This window comes from Chlorocebus sabaeus, chromosome 15, assembly GCF_047675955.1.
Source record: "Chlorocebus sabaeus isolate Y175 chromosome 15, mChlSab1.0.hap1, whole genome shotgun sequence".
NCBI lineage: Eukaryota > Metazoa > Chordata > Mammalia > Primates > Cercopithecidae > Chlorocebus > Chlorocebus sabaeus.
In genome coordinates, this window is record NC_132918.1 from 63,790,054 (window position 1) to 63,810,788 (window position 20,735).

At 35.9% G+C, this 20,735-nt stretch overlaps 1 protein-coding gene across 3 annotated transcripts in view; it reads right to left on the reverse strand.

Moving 5' to 3' along the window:
• Nucleotides 1–308: 308 nt before the first annotated feature.
• The window catches only part of SATB1 (SATB homeobox 1), a 96,639-nt gene continuing 76,212 nt past the window's right edge, over nt 309–20,735 (reverse strand). For 2 of the 3 annotated variants that reach the window (XM_008009249.3, XM_008009248.3), the window contains exons 10-11: nt 4,364–4,567; nt 309–2,070 (exon numbers count right to left, since the gene is read on the reverse strand). In XM_008009249.3, the coding sequence (XP_008007440.1) occupies nt 1,558–2,070; nt 4,364–4,567 (717 nt within the window). In that variant the 3' untranslated portion in view covers nt 309–1,557. Of the gene's footprint in view, nt 2,071–3,681; nt 3,778–4,363; nt 4,568–20,735 lie in introns of all 3 variants that reach the window. The other variant, XM_008009253.3, reaches the window with a different exon arrangement.

The window sequence follows — 20,735 nt, forward strand, 5'->3', positions numbered from 1 at the left end:
ATCCATTCTAAGAACATAACTGCTAGAGACTGGATTTATGTATTTGTTGGAGAGTCTTTTGACCATCCTATCTCTATTTATTAAGCAAAATGTTAACCAAAACAGATTATTTTCATTGTGAAATTTCATACCTATTTAAAAATGAGCATGTGTTTGTGATTTCAATGTACAGTGTTTCAAGTAACTTGTCAATTGCTCTTTTTAAAATCAGTAAAATATCAAGTATTAACATGCACCTAAATGAGAGGGCCATCCTTTGACTCTTCTTTAAAGTTACTTCACATAAGCAGACAAACCCTACCATGTCATACGATACAAACAATTTTAATTGTGTAGTTACAGTCAATAACCACTCCTAGTCAGAACATTTCTGCATAAAGAAAATTGTGATACACTTATAAAAACAGCCAGCTGTAACAAAATCGCTGGTGTTTTCATAGCCATAAACTCATAAAAAAGAAATACACCTTTATACAGAAATTTTATACAGATGTAGCTTTAAAATTGATTGTAAACCAAAGGAAGACACATTGCAAACATCAATTATTTTTCACATTAATTGCATAATTTTCTAAGGTGATCTATTAGTTTTATTTACCTAAGCTTATTTGCATGATAGTAAAAATTGCATACAACAATAAGAGTGAAGCTTATAGTATGAATTGCTTGGATAACATAGAGCACTTTTTATAGGCAACTGTGTAAAGCACATTTTCTCTATTTAAAACTTTTAAGACACTTTGTTTTACTGCCCATCAAAATACATTTATAAATAGAAAAGAATCAGTATGGTAACAAGAGAAGCAATATTACATTTAACGGAAACTTCCAAAAAATTAATTACAACATGATGCTGCAGGATCTACAAATAAATAATGAGGACTAAATTGTGTTTCACATTTTCTTTTCCTTTTTTTAAAAAAATCATGTAACAATGAGAATGAAAAAAAATTACAGTGAACTTTTATTTCCAAAATAAAAACAAATTTGAATTACGGCAGTGCCATATAATACAAGGCATTTGTTGGCATATGTCATCTTTAAACTGCGTTCCACAGTCTGTAGTTCTTTTGTAACATACAATAGAGTAACAAACTCTTTTTTTTCTTTTTTTTTTTAAATAAGGGGCGAGTTTCCAAAGATCAGTGTGGAGTGCTACAGAAATAATTATAGGAGAGGAAATCATAATCACAGAAGGTATAATGCTTGTTTGAGGCTCCAGAATAAGAACTAAAAAAAAAAAAAAAAAAAAAAAAAAAAAAAAATCACTGGTTTCATGCTTACGGGGTACACACTTTGCTGCATCCCGTGAACACAAATTTTAATACCAAACAATCCTTGATGCTTCACCTGGGGCTGCCAAGCAGTTTGTAAAACAGAGTAAAACATTTAGTGCAGTCTGCATTATCCTTTTCCAACTCTTCTGTTTGTGCAAGTTTTTGAAGATTCATTGGCCAAACAATGAACAACAAAGGTTTTCTGAGAGAATACAAGGTGGACTTTTCATTTTGTTAGTAAATACCAGTGGCACTGTTGAATGAAACAAATACTTTTATCTCAGTCTTTCAAATCAGCATTAATGTCTGTGTTTCCTTCCACTGACAGCTCTTCTTCTAGTTTCACTGAAAAAAGGGTGTTAGTAGTTTTATCTTGGACACTCTCTTCCAAATCCTTCAGCAGCTCCTCTTCTTTATATTCTGCCACATCGACCTCTAAACCGGAATTGTCCTTCAGTTTGCCGTGGTGCTTGAGATAGTACCGCTGGTTCTGAAAGAACTTGATGATGGTGTACTTGGGAAGGTCGAGCTGGGCAGACAGAGTCTGGATGGCCTCTTCGTCAGGGTACAGGCCTACGTCTTGTATGAAACTCTGGAGAATTCCCAAGGCTTCCACTGAAATTTTTGTTCGTGGCCGCGTCTTCTGCCGGTTCTCCTCATCTGACTCTGCTGGAGAGGCCACCGTGGGTTGCCGTGGGGGGAGCCGAGGGCCTGCCTGTGGCTGCTGCTGTGGCTGTGGAGGCGGCGGCGCCTGCTGCTGCTGCTGCTGCTGTTGCTGCTGCTGCTGCTGTTGCTGGAAAGAAACAAGGAGACAATCAGAGCTCTGCTATCGTGGAGTTCCACACAGAGCCGTCTAGAGTCAGGAAACATGTGGTCCAGGGTCCTACATATAGCTTTTTTGATAGGGATGAAGATTCAGAATGAAAAGGTAGGCCAGCTAAATGGCCCACAGCATTTACAAAAAAAAATCAAAATGGTATGAACTAGGAAGGGATGAATTCATAGAGCTTTGGGGGCTACTGCACTTCCTTATCACAGATCAGTGGAGGAAGTGAAAGCTCAATGCTCTGAAAATGTGAGCCATAAATTTCACTAGAAGGATACGCATCAAAGGCGAAGACAGCACATCACATTATGATGTAAATAATTAACAAAGATTTAAAATGAAGATTGAGAGGCAAGGATTTCAAAGACATTTTAGAAAGGTGAGCTACAGAGCAGTGGGGAAAGAAATTTGTGCTCTGCTCCGTCTCATCGGATGGCCAGGAAGAAGATGAGCTTATGCTCTTATTCAGTGTTATCTGTCATGAGACTAAAGGATTTCTGATATTCTCACATTTGTGAATTTTCTATCAGACAGTTCCAATTTAATACACACACAATTTCTTACCAAATTGCACTAGGCTGACACTGCAAGCTTTTTTCTTACCTCAAAAGGTTCAACCCACCATACGACGGCTAGCGAATTGTTTTGTCTATAGTAAACTCAGATGTGATTAGGATTTAAATTTCGTGTATACAGACACTTTTTCATAATTAGTATATATATATGTGCTATAATTTCCATACACAATTATACATAAATATGTCACACATGCACATACTGTACACTCGATATCCATAATTCTTACCAGCAAAGCAAATCAACCTAAGTGGCAAAATATTAGAATGCTGATACCGTTTCTATGCATTTCCTTTCATACCCCTAAGAAGCAATTTTATTAACAATTTGCATTTTCAAATAAGTAGTTTTTAAATTAACTAACATATATCTTTCTCTTTTTCGTTTTGCTAAACAGTAAGTTTTTCAGGCTTTCACGATTATTTTAGTGCTTGAAATCCTAAAGGGAAGCTCTTTGTCAACTTGTTTTATCTTTAATACATACTTGAGAAGTTTTTTGTCCTGGGAGATAAACAATTCTATTATTGTTTTTAGTTATACATACATATCGATACACACACATATATAATTTTTCACAGAAATATTAAAAAATTGCAGAATGCAGGTGATTCAACAGAGGTAGAATTTTAGGACTCTGGAAGGCAATGGCATTTTACTTTGGAAGAGAAAGCTAAAATCATCCCCTTTAACAAAAATAAGCTATACAGCTCAAGTTCAGTGACAACACGCTTCCTAAGCAACTGGGGCCCTAAGAGCTCTAATGACTACCTGATCCCAGAACTTTTCCATCTAAATTCACAGGAGAGTGTCTTCAGGAGATGAATGGTGACAAGTCCCATGACATGATAAACAAAGCATAAGGCTGCATCTGCTGGCACAGTGAGCTCTGGCCATGACCATGGTTAGTATGGCCTCTGCAGGTCTGAAAATCCTGACCTGGGGAGCAGGTCTTTAGGTCACCCCCTGTGTCCCTTGCTGGCATAGGTAACTGTGCCCGCTCACCTGAGGAGCAGCACCGAGCCATGGTGCAGGGGTCGGCAGGCCTGGTAAGAAAACGCCTCTAGACTCTCCTTTCCCAAGGGTGGTGGGAGAGGGGCTCTAAAGGAAAGACAAACAGATATGACTCACCCCTAACCTCCATTCTGTAAAGTGTGGGGAGACAGCTATTAAATACAAGGTGAAGGAAGGTCCAAGGACTGTAAAGCAAGATTCCAATTCAGCTTCCCTCCCCTCCTCTTTCTGGACAGAATCCAATGTATAAAACTGTGATTCTACAAACTTTCTTTACAGCCACAGCAGTAGCTCTTTTCCTCAGGGGCACTGTGGTATTAATTAAAAAATAGGTGGTGGTTTAAATTGTGATTTTTGAAAAACATACAAAAATTTTAAGCTCTTAACACAAAACCCAATACCAACGAAGAGACATCTGCCAAACAAGGAGTGTAGAAAGGGCGTTCCTGTTGCTTTGGGGGTTGGGGGATGAGGAAAGAGGAACACAATACATACGTTGGAAAAAGTACGTTCATTTTCATTTTCTCCCCCTGAGCAAGATGGCAGTGTATTGTTATCTCTTGCTAAAAAGCCTATGTTTAGACTGGCAGGAGGAAGAGAAACGCTCATTTCCCTGGGAAGTTTAAAGCTTTATTTACTTATTGCTATATTGAATTGGCCAAAGTAAACGAACCTGAATCTGCTCTGCTGGAACATGGATAATGTGGGGCGGCCTGTCGCCATGGTGATGCACTGCGTTGCTCTCCTGTTCATATATGGCATCACGTTCTGGCTGAGGAAGACTGAGGAACCTTCGGATCATGGAGAGGTTCTCCCACAGGGTTCTGTTTTCTGGAGAAGGATCTTCTTTCCAGCGTAACAGCTCGCATAACCATCCCTTAGAGACAAGGGCATAATAGGTCAGTTTGTGCCTATGAAGGGGCTGGCATTTTCCATTAAGAGCTAAAAAGGAAAAACCCTATGAATTAACTTTTTCATAAGCTCAGAACATGCCAATCTGCTTAAAAAAATTTTTTTTTAACTTGTTAAGAGGGGTTATCTGCGGCTGTCAAGGAGGCAGACTCTGTTTCTAATCAAAGTTCAGATTTGCATCTCAAAGGAGGGACATATTTTTTCCGACTCTGAGGGTAAGAGAGCATTTATCACAGATTTTTTAATATATGAAATAGGAGAAAAACAAAGTTGATGAGCTTCAGTCTTACATAACTTTCCTGTCTGATGAGTGGCTGACCATTTGAAGATACTGAAGTACTTAAGGGGCAGGACAGATTTTAGAAATATTTTTCTAAAAGGATTTCCTAAGTTTGCAATTTTTAGATTTGAAAGAAAACCATGTGTGAATATTTATGTGTGTGTACATGTATGAAACAGAAAGGACATGTGCAATTGTACCAGCAAGAATGTTGTCCAGTATAAGGCATAATGATTAGAATGGGCATTAAAGGAATTTGCTATGAAAGAACTCTCCAAAAAGAGACACTAGAGTCCTATTTTTCTGCCTGCTGCAGTGGGAGCATATGATTTGTCAGGCAAGAATTTAATAGGTTTCTTGGGCTAAGAGAGAAGGAAATGTCCAATGACTGCCAAAATCTGAACCTCTCTGATGCTTCCAAGGCCCAGTTTTTTACTCGAGGTTATCTATCAAGAACTGAATGATCATGAGAACACATTTTCCAGTCATCTCAAGTCTTCACCTTGGCTGCCATGATGGACACTAAACAATGGGGAAGGGAAGAATGAAGGGAAGAGTGAAGGTGTCCGATCCAGACGCCCACCAGCCAAGGCAGCTATCCCTCAGCTGTTCTGTTGCCTGCTAATACCTTTCACCTGCACTCTGCTCTGGAAAAATGTCTTGAAGCCATCTCTACACTTCATTGATCTCCTTACCCCGGGTGGCCAGTGACTGGCTGACCCAGTGGCACAAAGTCCCTGCCCCTTTTTCTGAAAATGGACAACTTACTCTACCCTTCAATTTACTCTCTAGAGATAGTCATCCCCATTCTTCTTGCTCCCTCCCCCATCAATCTAGGGCTAGACTTTGCCTGAGACCACATCCTTACGGGACCTCTTTCTCTTCCCTATCCTCCTCCTTTCTTCTAAGGCCCCCACCAAATCATCACCACCTGACTCCCCATCCTAGGCTCTGCATTTAGGGAACTCGAACTAAGACAAAGACATTTCTTGGAAATTTTAAATAAATTAGTTGGATGAAAATGGAAGTACAATTTTTTTATTATGAAATTTTTAGATCTAGCCAAGGAAGGTTTTGTTTCTTATGTTACCAGGGGTGAGGCCAGAGGATGGCATGACTTTCCTTCCCTTCTCAAACTGAAACCATCGGAGAGAAAATTCTTCTTTGACTGCAACATGTAGTGGAAAGAAGCATGGTCTGTTCTCCCAAAAATGGCCTACTTGAAATATTTTAAAAGAAAAGGTAGAAAACTGACGTATTAGCTTCCCAAGGCCTATCTGTTAACCAGCTCATCGTGACTGCTATATCTCATGATATCTACTAGTATTCCTACTCAACAGGTCTTTTAATTAAGCAAATATATGCATGGGGATGGTCTTGTAACCATGCACTCATTTGATGCCACTGAATGCATAACTGAAGGTTAAGATAGCAGGCAGTAAACTGAAGATTTACCTGAAAGACTGTTAGCTAAATAAAACATAAAAATCATTGTGACTGCAGTGTCACTGAACTTGCTTCTCTTCTAACCATGGCAATTCTATGTTTATTTCCAGAATACTATAATATGACATATTTCAGTTCTATTTATGTGAATATATTAACTATAAAACTGTATGTGAACATTTGAAGTATCTGAGACCCACGTGCATATGGTGCCCTGGAGATGTTTACTTAGCTCTTACTGGTTAAATATTTGCCATCTGAATTAAGCTATGAAAATATACATTTTCCTACAACTAGGCTATTCTTTATATTTTACCTTTAAATTTTGTTGCTATGTAGGTTTTAGATATATTATCTTCCAGTAGGCTTGAATATTAACTGTGGGTGAGATTACTTTCCCTCTCCCCCTTGTTTGCCTCCTTTAGCTATCATAATTGACAGGACCCCTCTACCCGAACACAGCAGATCACACGGTTTTATATACCTTTCCAAAGAAGTTAGAGGTTCACGAAGAACAGAGCAGATTTTTTTTTTTTTAAACTCGGCTAGTATTCTACTATTGCAATAAATGCTAAACATTGAGCATCTAAGAATTTTTTTTAGAAATAAATGCTTGTAACTAAAAATTGCTAAAAGTTAAATTAAGAATGATTCATGTAAGAAAAGCTTCCTGGAGAGAGCTGAAAAACTCCAGTGATTTTTCACATCCTTTAGAAACTTTTTAAAGTAATGCAGAGATCAGTTAGCACTTGGATATATGTGAAAAAACATGTGGATCACAGATGTTCTTTGGAAAAGAAAATCATTAGTTCTTTTAAAATGGCTAATAATGATAGCTAATTCCTAAACAATCACACTCATGCTGGTTTAACAAATATTTCAGAAAAAGAGCCCCGACTCATTCAACAAATATTTTGCTCTTATTGTCACTTCCGTGTCTCTAGACTTACGAGACGGATCCTTATTTTTATTAATTGCCCATGACTAACATAACATTTCCAGTAGTTTGCTATTAACCTCTGCCCTTAAATAATACTTCTAATTCCTTATCTAAAAATAATTTGATGAATTATAAGTTGAAGCCTATCTCCACTAGCCTTTCAAGAAATGCGATGATTTTAAGAGACTGAAATCAGATGCTTCTTAGAAAAATATTTAACGGTGCAGCTGGGAACTGTTAGCTCTAAAGGGTATTCCAAAAAAATTTAAAGGGGGGGCGGTGTTGCTTCTCTTGATGTGCATTGCTCTTAAAAAATAATGGAAAACAGACATTTTGACACATTAGCTCTCTGTCAGTGTAGAAATAAATTGGCTCATTCCCAATTTACACTGGCAAAAATAAGATAATTTATTCTAATGCTATTTAAATACCTTGGAATATTTTGACTACCTCAAATCCTATTGATTGTTACTCTATTAATAATGACAGTAATCTGATTTATGTTTTGCAGAAAATGACTAAAGAAGCCAAATGCTTTCTAATGCTTCAATACCTTTTTCTAGGTCAGTTTTCCACAAGTGATATTGTTAGAACAAATAAACTTGGGAAGAAAATGAGTATGTCACAATATTTTTAATATCTGACAAAACTAATGATTCCCCAAAGTACTGTACTAGTTTTTAAGTGATAACTGCATAGACTTATGTGGGGGAGCAGAGATGAAGAATGAAATGCAGTGCTTTGTTGCAAAAAGAAAAAAAAAACACCAACAAAACAAAACAAAACATAATTACATTTTTAAGAGAGGTCTCTGGGACTTGATATACATAAGACCATAGGAAGGAACAGGGAACTGTTCTCTAAATTAAATTAGCTCACAACTGTTTTGAACAGTAGAAAAGACAGGGGACTAACAGCCTTAAAATAATGAGACCAATTCATTTTCAGAAAACTAAAATGGTACAAGGAACAACCTAAACTTTAAATGTAGTAAATTTGCCAAGCAACATTACACTGCATATAAAGAGGGCAAAATATAAACAGTAGCCACATGTAAATAAATTAGTAAAACTTTCAGGATGTTACTACTTTTCAAACTGACAAAGTTTAATTTGACACCTTCTGTTCTAAACCCTTTGTTTCTATTCAAAATCACGCCTTGAGCTGTTGCGATCAATCACAGTGCTCCCCCTATTACTTAAAAAAACTGGCATGGACCCTGAATAAGCTGAAAATGCCATGCAGATGAATTCTGAGATAATATGTTCAAACCTGTTATATACAACACAAATCCTGTAAAGTTATGTATTGTAAACCTACATTTATTGAGAACTAAAAGTCTTAAATCCATCTGCCACAAAGGAAATACTGTTATGTACTTTATAGTAACCAAGAACCATCTGCAAATGTCTTGCTACCGTAAGCAAGAAAATGGTGCAAAAGATGCTAAACCTAAGACTGCATGAAATAAATAACATTCTTTTGACTGGTTTTGGTTAGGGATCTATTAAAGAAATGTAAGGTTGGGAAAAAAAAAAAAGTAAAAGAGAAAATGCAGAATAACTGCCAAATCAGTACTGCAAAAAAGCAAAACAAACTCAATGATAACACAATGGCAATTTATTATGGTCCATGAAACACATGACTGTATGCTCATTTTAAAGGAAAAATTAGCAGTTCTCAACTCAATATTCTAATGATGTGCTTTACTGACAAAATCTTGTTGTACCACATTTAAATAAAAATCCTGGCACCTTCATCTCTCAGCTGCTAATTTCCAACCAAACGCAATCTCTGATTTCCACTCCACTCTTTTTAGAACATTTAATTCAAGTCAATTCGCTTCTAACATTTTAACAGATAAGGGGTGCACAATGATTTTAATTGAGTCAAGAAAGTAACCTCCTTTCATAAATGAATTTATTGTACTTTATAAAGCCTCACATGCATAAAAAGAGAAACCCTAACAAGGCCTGTTCTGTGACAAAGCTGGGAGTATGTAATATAACTACTTTTCCAGGAGAAAAAAGACTTTGGTATTCTCTGAGAAAAAAAGTCATTTAATGCAATATACATATATGTATATATTATCATTATGTACGTATACATCTTAAAACTAAGAGCTATAACAAGAGAAAGAAAATGACAAATAATTCTTACTCCAACTAAGAAGGAAAAATACATCTGAAAAAATAGAATGGTAATTTGAGTTCTAAAAAGCAAAACATTTTACAGTCTGTATTTATTCCCCCTCACCCTCATCTTTTATGTGTTATTTGCAGGAATATTTTGTTCCAATCTCTGGGGCATATAGTATAATAATATATGATATTAAAAGAAATCAATCTAAATAGGAAAGTATTTGATACAAACATTTTAGTGGAAAGCATGAATTACATTTCAGCAAGTAGTAGGAACAAGGATTAAGTACATAATCCATTAAATAGTACTTCTAACAAAAAATTCAGTATTGTAGACTAAACTACACCAGGCATTTGAATGAGTACATTTTCAACAACAACTAACTATAAAGCTAGCAATTTATCATTCAGCAAATAATTTTCTACTTTTAAAAGAATCTGTAAGTGTTACTTATGCTAATGAAGACAGTTTTTAATCTGCCCACAAACATGCTAATAGAGGGCAATTTTTTTTTTTTTTTTTTTTTTTAAACAAAGCTGTCGGCACTCAAGGGTAATTTCATATCAGTGTGTTCTACAAGCCGGGGGAAAATGGGTTCTAATTGTCAGAGCTACCAAATCCTTCACCTTTAGCATAACGGTTTAAAGATATCACAAAGACGCAAAGTGACTAATAATGTTTTAAACCACCCCTTTTTCTGTCTGAAAAAACTACTAAAACAACATTACAACAGTATAGTTACAGAAGGGTTCTATTTTCATATGTTTTATGCACACTCTGCCTCAAAGGTACTATTTAAACATATTACTTTTGGGGCGGGGGTCCTAATGCAGAAACACCCAAGACCTAATGGAGATACAACCCCATTTCTAGGTGTGAGGTCTAAATGCTTCACACACCCACTTGTGACCTTTTTTCATGAAGAATCATAACACTGTGCAGTGAGAAACAAAACAGTGGCAAAGCAATACTGAAAGCATTTTAAATTATTTACTAGGTTAAAAGGGTGAAATGATACTTTAAATACATCAAATTTCATCATCTAGACCATTTTTTGGTGGCAAAGTGGTATTGATCTTTCCAAATGCTTAAAATTAACTATTTTCCAGAAGGTCATTATTTGATTAAAGGCATTAAAGTTGAGGGCAAGAAGCGATGCACTTTTTCTTCTTTCCCATTCAAATCATCATATAATTTAATATAAACCATCCCATCATGTCCTGTAATAAAAACACTTGTCTTAAGATATTGTTCTTTACCTAACATATTAACCTTTAAATGTTATAAAGTTCTTTAGAAGAAAAACCTTTGCTAAAGCAGATTATTCTATAACATTATGAGAGGCCCCCACCATTAACATTAATAAAGATACATGTTCTCCTCTATGGAATTAGCAGGAAATGCATTAATCTTTCTCCCCAGCTTAATAACATCTACTTTGTGTAAAGTGAAAAGAACCTCAGCTAGCACTGTAAGTAACTTTTCCTGCTAAGTTAACATTGGTCTTATTAAAGAAAACATGGAAAATAAATTTGAACAGAGACGTGCCAGTAAATGCATTTTCCATTCTAAAAGTAGCACATTACATCCACTTGATTCAAAGACGGGTTTCAAAAAAGAAATATATTTTAAAAGACATATGTGTGTGCATGTATGTATCCCCCAATATGTTTATTTTTCAAAGTGTGGTTTCTGATACTTATATTTGCTGAAAGAAAAAAAACCATAATAATCTTTTAAATGTTACTATTCTTAACTTCTAAACTGTTACTGCTTTTGAATTCTCTCTAGAGGCTCCAGTTTATTTAACAGACTCAATACCTTAGCCAAAAATTTGTGCGTTCCAATACTGGGGTAATAATAGGACATAAAATGGCTATCAAGAAATTTTTTGCTTGAGTAAATTTTTGCCACTTAGTCATTAAGAAGTTACACACCTCTAACAGAGTTTCTAAAGGTTACACATAAAGAAAATTATTTGCCTAAACCTGGAGAAAAATTTCTATTAAAATTTTGTGAACTTGGAAGGACTACTCACAGTCACTGGTAAATGATCTTTATTTTTCCATTTCGTTTACAATTTAATCAGATAAAAAAGTGCAAATTATTTGTTTGTAATGGTTTTTATGTTTACCTCTTTTCTGCTTTTTCAAAGCCACTAACTTCAGAGCACACGTGGATTTGGTGGTTTTTCTTAGGCTACCAATCATTTGGTCCATAACAAGATTATCAAATGACAACCTGGCCAGAGTAGATCCAAATGGTTCTGACTTAAATAGGTTGTTGAGCAAGGAGATCTCACATTTTAAAAAATATTTTCAGAGGGAGAATTTGAGAAGGAGGGAGAAAAATAAAACAGGAATGAAGATAAAAGTATAAAATTCTAGACAACCCATTAAACCAGTTAGCAAAAAGATGAGCTCTTAATTGAAATAGAGAATTTCCCAAAAAAGGTCTGAATTTATTTTTAAAACATTAGATTTGAAATATACCTAATTTGAAAGTTTAATTTTCATATATACGTCAAACCTGCTTTTAGGGTAGTTTAGTCAAAGCTGAAACAAAACAAATAAAATTCTGGCTTATGTATCTGATACTTGAATAAGCACTCTGAAAAAAAAAAGTTCCTGTTTTTTTCCCCTCAGCCTAAGATATATTTTTTTTGACATAACATAAATTTCAGTGATATGATCTGGCTCCTATTAACATTTATGCACTTTCTCTTCAAATGTTAACTTTTAATTTTCTCCTCATTCTTCATAGCTGGTGTCATTAAAAAAATACAAAACTCAATACTCCCAAGGTTCATGCTGTAACACTTTCATCAATTTTAGTCTTTCTTTCCATCATTAAGAACCATCTACTCCTTTCCATTCTGCCACTACTGACTTGTCAGAACTGGAGCAAGTCTTCCTTGAATTACTCTGTTAGACAACATTCTTTTTTAATTACTTCCAATGGGCAATTATTTTGATTTCTGAACAAAAAAAGTTTTTAAGTAATCATTCCTTTCCCTCTCTTAAGTTAGGGGAAAAGTAAGTCAATGATGACCAGAGTTTTGAAGAAGAATAAAGAACCAGTGTTATCATACAGAGTTGATGTGATTCCTACAAAAAAACATTAATCTGATGTTTAATTTCGCCTGTGAAACTTACTGATAGGTAAAGAAATGGGCTTCACTAAGCTTTCTTGAATCCTCTTAACCATCTCTATGATATCTTTGTAAATCAGATCCCAGAGTGAGAATCATTACATTAGTCTTCCACTTTCAAACTGCCCATAGTTACCCTACCATGCACCATGACCTTCAGTGGCTTCCCAAGGTAGGAGAAAAGTTCACATTCCCAGGGGCTGCTTTCGAGGTTCCTCCCAATGACACTGATGACCAAATCTGTTGGACTATTTATTAGCTATTGCTGAGCACTGCCCTACATTCTGTTCTCCATTCCTTATACAATTCTCTCTAATGGGAAAGCCCTTTCTCCTATTTTTTTTTTTTTGGTGCCCATTCAAATACTACTTGTCTTTCAAGACAGGCTCAAGCACTTCCGTATACCAATAAAATGATTATATCCCATATAGGCATTTATCTATGTGAACTTGAATTAAGTTTCTAAGCCTCAAGATTCTTCCTCTACAAACTGCAGGTAATAATGGTATTAATCTCACAGGACAGTAGGCATACAAGTGAAACAGAATACATTCAGCCCAATGCCTGCTCCACAGTAACTACCAAAAGGTCTTATAAACTTTATTGAAAGCACTTAAATGTCTCCAAGCACATTTGGGAAAACCTGGTATTCAAAAATAACTATTAGTGCAAAATAGCACGTGATAAAGGTCATTGATGGGCAGACATCAAGTGAGATCCACGTGGAGAACAAGAGTTGAAGTAGGGTTGTCAAGGAATTCTTCATTGATGAAGAGAAATACTGGTTTAGATTTCAAAAGGGGACAATATTTAAAATAGGAAAAATAACAAATAAGAGAACAAGATGAATTAGTAGGAGGCTGGGAAAACAGACCAGCTGCTTTTGAACTGACTGTTTATGACCCTTTTTAAATAGCTCTTTACCATGTTTTCTTGAGAATACCACTTAGTTTCCTCCACTGGACTTTTAAGATCTATTTGTTAAGAAGTCTGGGTTTTAATTTGAATATCTATTCTACCGTTTATCAGCCTTGTAACCTTGGGCAGATTACTCAAGTTCGCTAAACCTCAATTTTCTGCTCTACAAAATGGGGTCTAATTTTACCACTTAATTCACAGGGTTGTAAGAATTAAGTAAAATAATTCATGAAAAGGTCTTGGCACACAGTAACAGTATGATGAATGTAAGCTATTATTATTTTATTATTGTTGTCATTACCACACAAGGGATTTGAGTATCAAAGGAGCTAAAGAAAATAATTCAGTTATAATATTCCAATCTGAACCAAGCATCTTCCCCTAAGCCAGGTTCTCCTCCTAGGAAGTTTTACTCAGTTAATAGTATTACCACATACCTAATCACCTAGGCTGAAAGGCTGTTATTTGAAGCATAAATTGGCATAGTCTTTCTGAAGGACATTGTGAATTGCAGAATGTGGGAATATCTAGCAATCATCTGTAAAACACAAATGTCTTTTTTGATCCAATAATTTCACTTTTAAGGATTTTAGGAAATAAGGATATGTACAAATATTTAACTATAATATGTTTAAATTCATATTATTTGTACCAGCAAAAGTTGTATAAAGCCTAAATACACCTCAATAGGGAATTAAATGCTATGTTCAGCACATGAATGTAAGACATACATGCATACACACATATATACATACAGACACATGTGCATGCGTGTGTATATGTATAAAGAGTGACAATCAGGATCCTTAAGGTGGTCACCTCTAGGTGATTAAATTTATGGATAACTTTATGTTTTTCCTTATGCCTCTATCTTCTACTTTTTCTATAGTAGCTAGGTATTAGTTTTGTAATAAAAACATACAGCAAGTGGCTTTAACTAAAAATCTAACTTTTCTTGTCTCTTCCATAACTGATGAATTCCTGTCAATACTCCCTCAAATATCTCTTGAATTTGTTCCTTCTTTTCCATTCCTCCTGCTATGGTTCAGTCCCACAGCATTTCTTCAATAATCTAATTCTGATGGGTTTCTTTATTCCAGCCCGCCCCCAACCCTGCTATTTGAGTTACATTTATCACAAACAAATGTGAACACAAATAGCCCTTTGAGTGGCAAACTCCTCACTTTCTTTCACCCAAAGATCCTGGAAACACCCCGAGGCTCACACTTCAGTGAGTGAACGTAAAAATACGGCAAAAGATTCACCACAACAAATTCAAATGGCAGCAAATGGGGGTACACAGAAAGATACAAAAATGGCCCAATCTGGGCCATTTAGTGGTAAAATACTGTATACACTTCTGCAATTTCTGAGGGCTCATGTATAGTAGCGAAGTCCAACAATTTGTATTCATAATGTTTCTGTATTTAAAAAAAATAAAAATAAGGTTCAAACTGAACTCGGCATAATAGGTTTAAGACAGGACAGCACCATAAAAACCCCTGTCAAAGGCAAATAAAATTATTATTTTCTTTAAAAGGAGAATTTATGCTACGAAACTTTACTTTTCCTAAATTTCTTAAGCCAAATGAGTATGTGCTCTCATACTGCAATGTTACGAAACAAATTTATTATGTTGCTTCCTAAAGTCACTATTAAAAATTTACAGTATTTATTTTTCTATTCAAAATAATGAAGGTCATTAGGAAAAAATATTGCTGAATATTCAAATATGCCATGTGCAAGAAATAAAAACAACAAAAAACCCCAACCCAAAATCACACATAAATATAAGAAATCATAAAATGAACAATTTTAAGGTGACAATTACCTGACAGCGTAGTTTGTTTGCTTACAAAATTAATTTACTACCAGGTTGATTTAGATAAATATTTCTGCCACTGCATTTTAAATTGATTTATGTAAAACTTTTCAACACCGCACGTATATCCTAATATGAGCTACACTCCCTATTATGCATATTTTGGGGCTGGGAATTAAAAATTTAAATATTCCCTCTTTGATGTTTTAGGAGAGATAACAAAACATTTTTAAAAGCAGGGGAAGGCAATTTGGGACTGTAGAAGTTAGGAATCACATCCTAAAACGAACAAGCAAGCAGGGTCACTATGAGCTCCCAACTTGCCTATGATTTTGCTGAGAAAGTAACACCCATTTTGTGGCTGAAACCCCATCATTTTATCCATTATACAAACCTGCTAATCAGAAGCTGGCTTAATTTGAAAGACCCAAATCTTGTGATTCACAAGTAGGCATTAAAAAAGGCAAGCATAAATATTTCTAGAAGCATCATGTGGGTCTCAGTGACAATGGCCGGGTTATAATTTTACCAATAAAAGGAGACAAGGGAGACTGGGGCTTTGCACAGACTGTCTCAATCACTCCTCTGATCACATTTTACATCTGGGGAAAGCAAGCTCAGAGAAGGCTCCAGGGGAGAATGGCAGCAGTGAAGCATGACCTATTCCGTCCTTGTGAGCCCACTCCAGTGCCTCTTCCCACTGTCCCACACTGACTCCCTTTGGAATAGTTTGGCATTTGTGAGAGTAATATTGGGAGCTGATTAAAATTTACTTCTGAATCATTCTATCCTTCTACAAAGAATTCCTGAGTGCCATCTATGTGCTAGTCATTGTGTAAGCTAACAGGAAATGTGGGGACAAAACTTCTTGTCCAGTGAGGTAAGAACCACTTAAACTTCAGGTTTAAGTTGATACTAAAGGTATAGTTAGTTCAATTGGAAAAAAAATGTCTAATCTAAAGGCAAAAGCATTCTCTCACAAAGTCCTACAGCACTGTATATGGGCATGCGAGTATCAGAGAAAAGTTTGTAAGGTTTCTGTTTTGGTGGTTTGTTTTAAATGTCACTGCATCATTGTTACCTCTGTTTCCATGCTTTGGAGTGAAGGATGCTTGAAAAACAAGCATACCGAAAAGCAATAAACAAAAAAGTAAATGTTTCTCAGGTTAATTTGAGAATCCCTTGGCTCATGTGATACAATACATATATATATTTTTCCTCTACAAAACTTATCTAATCATTGATCTTATCTCTTTTGTGCCATGGACCCTTCCGGGAGTCTGGTAAAGCCCATGGATGCCTTTTCAGAACAGCGTTTTTATGTGCCTGAAATAAAATACATAAGATTACAAACAAAACCAATTATACTGAAATACAGCTATCAAAAATTTGTGATACAGTAATATATACACTTCTTTATTAACACACTAAATAACAAGGTTTAGCAACAGATCTAATAACTACTGTAATTTTATAGTGATGGGCATAAATGATATTTTAAGATATCTAGAACAACATAATAGGATATGAAAATATTTTGTGATTTTTTTTAATGGTGACAAATTCATAGGTATTGCTACTGTGATTTGTTGCCTATATTGATAATTGAGTAAAATGCCAACTTTCAGTAAGAAGAGGTTAGAGAAAATAAAGTCATTTTTTTCATCCAAGTTTATAGTTCCCTGGGGGAGAAAGTGGGCCAAGGTTAAGAATCCCTAAATGGGAGGCCCTTCCTCTTATCCACACAAACGTGTGTGCGTGTATACAAACATAGCTATCAAATATATATATGTATGTATATATATATACACATGTACGTATAGACACACTTCAAATACTGTTCCAGAACTATCTCCTATAAGTTCTTAATATATTAGAAAATCTTAGTATTTACGGATTTGTGAAACAAATTTCCTTTTCTTTTTTTTTGCCACTAAAGGACCATGCCTCTTAGAGATGGGTTAGAGAAAAACAGTCACTACCACAGGGTTTCCTAGACTGTGTCCTTAGCAGCCCCAGATTTCCATTAGAGGTGTTTCACAAGTACCCGCGTTGTGTATGTGTAAAGGGTTGATGAGAAGGCCCCTGCCCCCATTCAATCCTCAGATCAAAATGGAGAAAACTTTCATCTGATTTATATATTTCAGTTCTGAATGAGATTTCATTAATTAAACGATGGTTCTACAGCTTACAATTTTTTGGTTTACAATTGCACTAGCACATATACACCTCATTGTTTTCTTGGTCCTGTTACAAACGCAGAGATTGGGCTTACGATTTCGGAATAAAGCATCTAAATTCTTACGGGGTTATTGGCATCATATCATCTAAGTAATTTTAAAGGTAAATAAGATGAGCAGAGTGTCCTTTCAGAAATGTCTATCTGCCAGGAGAACACCAACAAGTTTTTCCAAAGACACAAGAGTTTTCCAAATAGAAGGAGATAAGGGAGTAGGACAGATACAGGATACAGACAGGATACTATGAAATGGAAGAGTGGCATGAGCACTGGATGTGTGGGTGGGTAGGGTGGGGGAGGGGAGTGGCTCTGCAAATGCCAGGAAACCAGCAGTGATCAAACACCAGTCCCTGATCTCTCATCACTGCTTCTCAAAAAGCACATGGCTTTACAGGTTTTGTCTGTCTAACTAGATGCCTTCTGCCTTGCCCTCCAATCTAATAGAAGATCAAAGAAGGCGAGTAGAAAAGATAGTAAGGGGGGAGACAGGTAGAAAATAATTGAGCACATAACCATCTCATAACTTTATATTATATGTGGCTCAGCGCTAATTTGCTCAGAAATACAAGCATAAACTTCTGTTTAGAAATTAAGCTTGATGGATACGGCTTTCGTCCTTATGGTTATCCAGGGTCCAAGCTATTTAGTCTCTTTAATCAAAATACTAAAATAAAATCACTACCCATTAGGCTATTACCCTTCCCCCAATCTCCAAACATACAAGCAAAAATTAATTGCAAGCCAGGAAGAAAGAAGGTAATTTAGAGAGTAACAGCTTGGCATGAACTGAGCTAGATTTCCAAATAGCATTTCTCTGTTTGTGAATGTATATTTTATTTACAACCTTCACTTCCTTGACCTTGTTGAAAGTAATTTATTTTTACCTAATCTGCATTTCATTTAAACAACCAAATACTTCATCAATGAACCAGTCAAGTAACACCCATGACAAGTAGCACTCCTGTTGGTACCATAAGTAAAATGGGTAAACATTTAAAGGAGACATTTGGGGATGGACACATCTCAGCAGCTATTAAATGCTACAGGTACCAATTCATAAACTTGCAAAAATGGATTTCAAGGTATTCTCTCAAATGAGCTGTCACTCCCTGCTTCCTTTTCCTTTGTGTTTACTCCCTATCTCCCTAATCTCTTCCAAATCTGTGATTTCTCATCAACTGAGTATTCTCACATTGCCCTGTTTTTCCCTCTTTAATGTGCTATTAAAGTTTTTAATGTGCCAGAAAAAAACTTCTATCCATCAATCAATCAATCAAAAGACCAGCTAAGGGTGGACCTTCGGGCATCAGTTGAAAAGCAAACAAAAAAAGAGACATATTTAAAGAGGAAAGTCTTTATCAACCTTCAAATCATATCATGCTAGCAATCACCACCCTACCACATATTAAACCAAGCCCATTCCCCAATGGAATTCAGCTCATCTCATACTCTGTTAGGTCTCTGTATGACAAAAGGGAGAGTTCTCAGTCATCTATCAACAAGTCTCAGATGAAGAAAGTGTATCAATCATGAGCTCAACTCACACCATGTAACATGGAGTTCATATACTGGATTCCAACAACTGATTCTACCCATTATATGACACCCGTAAATAACCCTTCTTGGCTCTAGACCCCAAAATACCACTTTTCTGCCTATCCCCCAAACTAAGCCCTTCCATTATTCAAAATCTTACCTTCTGTTTCCCAGACTGGAACACCTGTCAGCAGTCTTCAATCAAAATAGCATCCTCTGTCATATTTGTGTACCTGTCTCAGTCACAAACACACAGACCTAGAACTTCAAGGGACATTAGATACAGTATGACCCAACCTATTTTACTTTCCTGAAGGGGAAGTTCAATGTCTGAGAGGTTAAACAACTTGCCTGGGGCTACACAGCAGGTTAGCACTGGAACTGGGACTACCACTCTTTCTAATTCCCCATGTTTTCCATGAATGATGCAATTCATGTACAAGTTGCCAGGTAAAACATCAGTGAGTTTACAAATTAGCTACTATTACCTTATTTCTATAATATGTAGAAAATCAGGAGCCATGCCCTTTAATTCCTTTCAGCTTGGGCTACCCTGTACATGATATTGATGACTTCAGCAATGATGAAGTGGGTCCAGAAGAAAATAACAAAGAACATTAAAAGGAATCACTTTTCCTTCCTGCACGTTTTCATGAGGATATGAGACCACCAGAGAATAGCGATTGCAGAGTGACTGAGGATGGTGGATTGAGTTGGGGCAAGATAAAGCTTGTAACACTTCTATTGACTCTTCATCTGTGACTTGTTAACAGACAAATGGAAAATGTCTCCTTATTAGACAGGGACCTAGAAGGGTCCATAAATAAACAATTTTCTTTGAAACATGGGATTCTTGTAGTCTAATGAAATTTAATGAAAAGATGTGCTCTTTCTTTGTACTCAGAATATTGATCTTGTTAAACTCCATATACACAACAGCATCCATAATGAAGCAACTTTTTTCCCCCTCTTTTTTCTGTTCCCTTTTGTATCAACAGGTATGCCAGGCAAAGAAAACAAATACACAAAAACGTTTCCAAACATGAAAAACCAGGGGATAATTTTTTATCTTGCAAGTGAAATCTTTCATTAGCAAAGGAACAATTCAGGACTCCTTTTAATGGTGAGCTTCACCAGTGACTGCAAAATGTGATTCAATTTGCATGCTGGCTTATCCCTAACATACCTTCAAGTAGCTGTGCAAAAATCCTTCAGGGTTATTAAAGCAAGGGCATTAGCAATGAAACCATAAACTTTATTTACCTCCACTTTTCTTATTTCTTAGACTCATCCCACAGAACTATGCTTTGAATAGCAAACCCCCATTTGGGAATCCTAAAATGCAAGTGACTACAGCAGGGATGGGTTTATCTCACTGATTAGCAATGGGTATTTTTACTTCTGTGTTAAGAAGGATTCTGAGTTGATATCTGTACTCATCAGGAGAGTGCTGTGATATGGAATTGAATCAAATCTTCTACAATAACTGTACATCTTGTAAAATGATTACAGAGGTAGATTAAGATTGGGGAAACAAATGACCTAAATTAGATGGAAGAAGAGTTCTAACTAAAAGGCAAAGACAGTACTTTATTTTCCCTTTAAAGTGATATTTAGGCCAAAAGAAACTATGAATAGGAAGAAATAATATCAGATTTT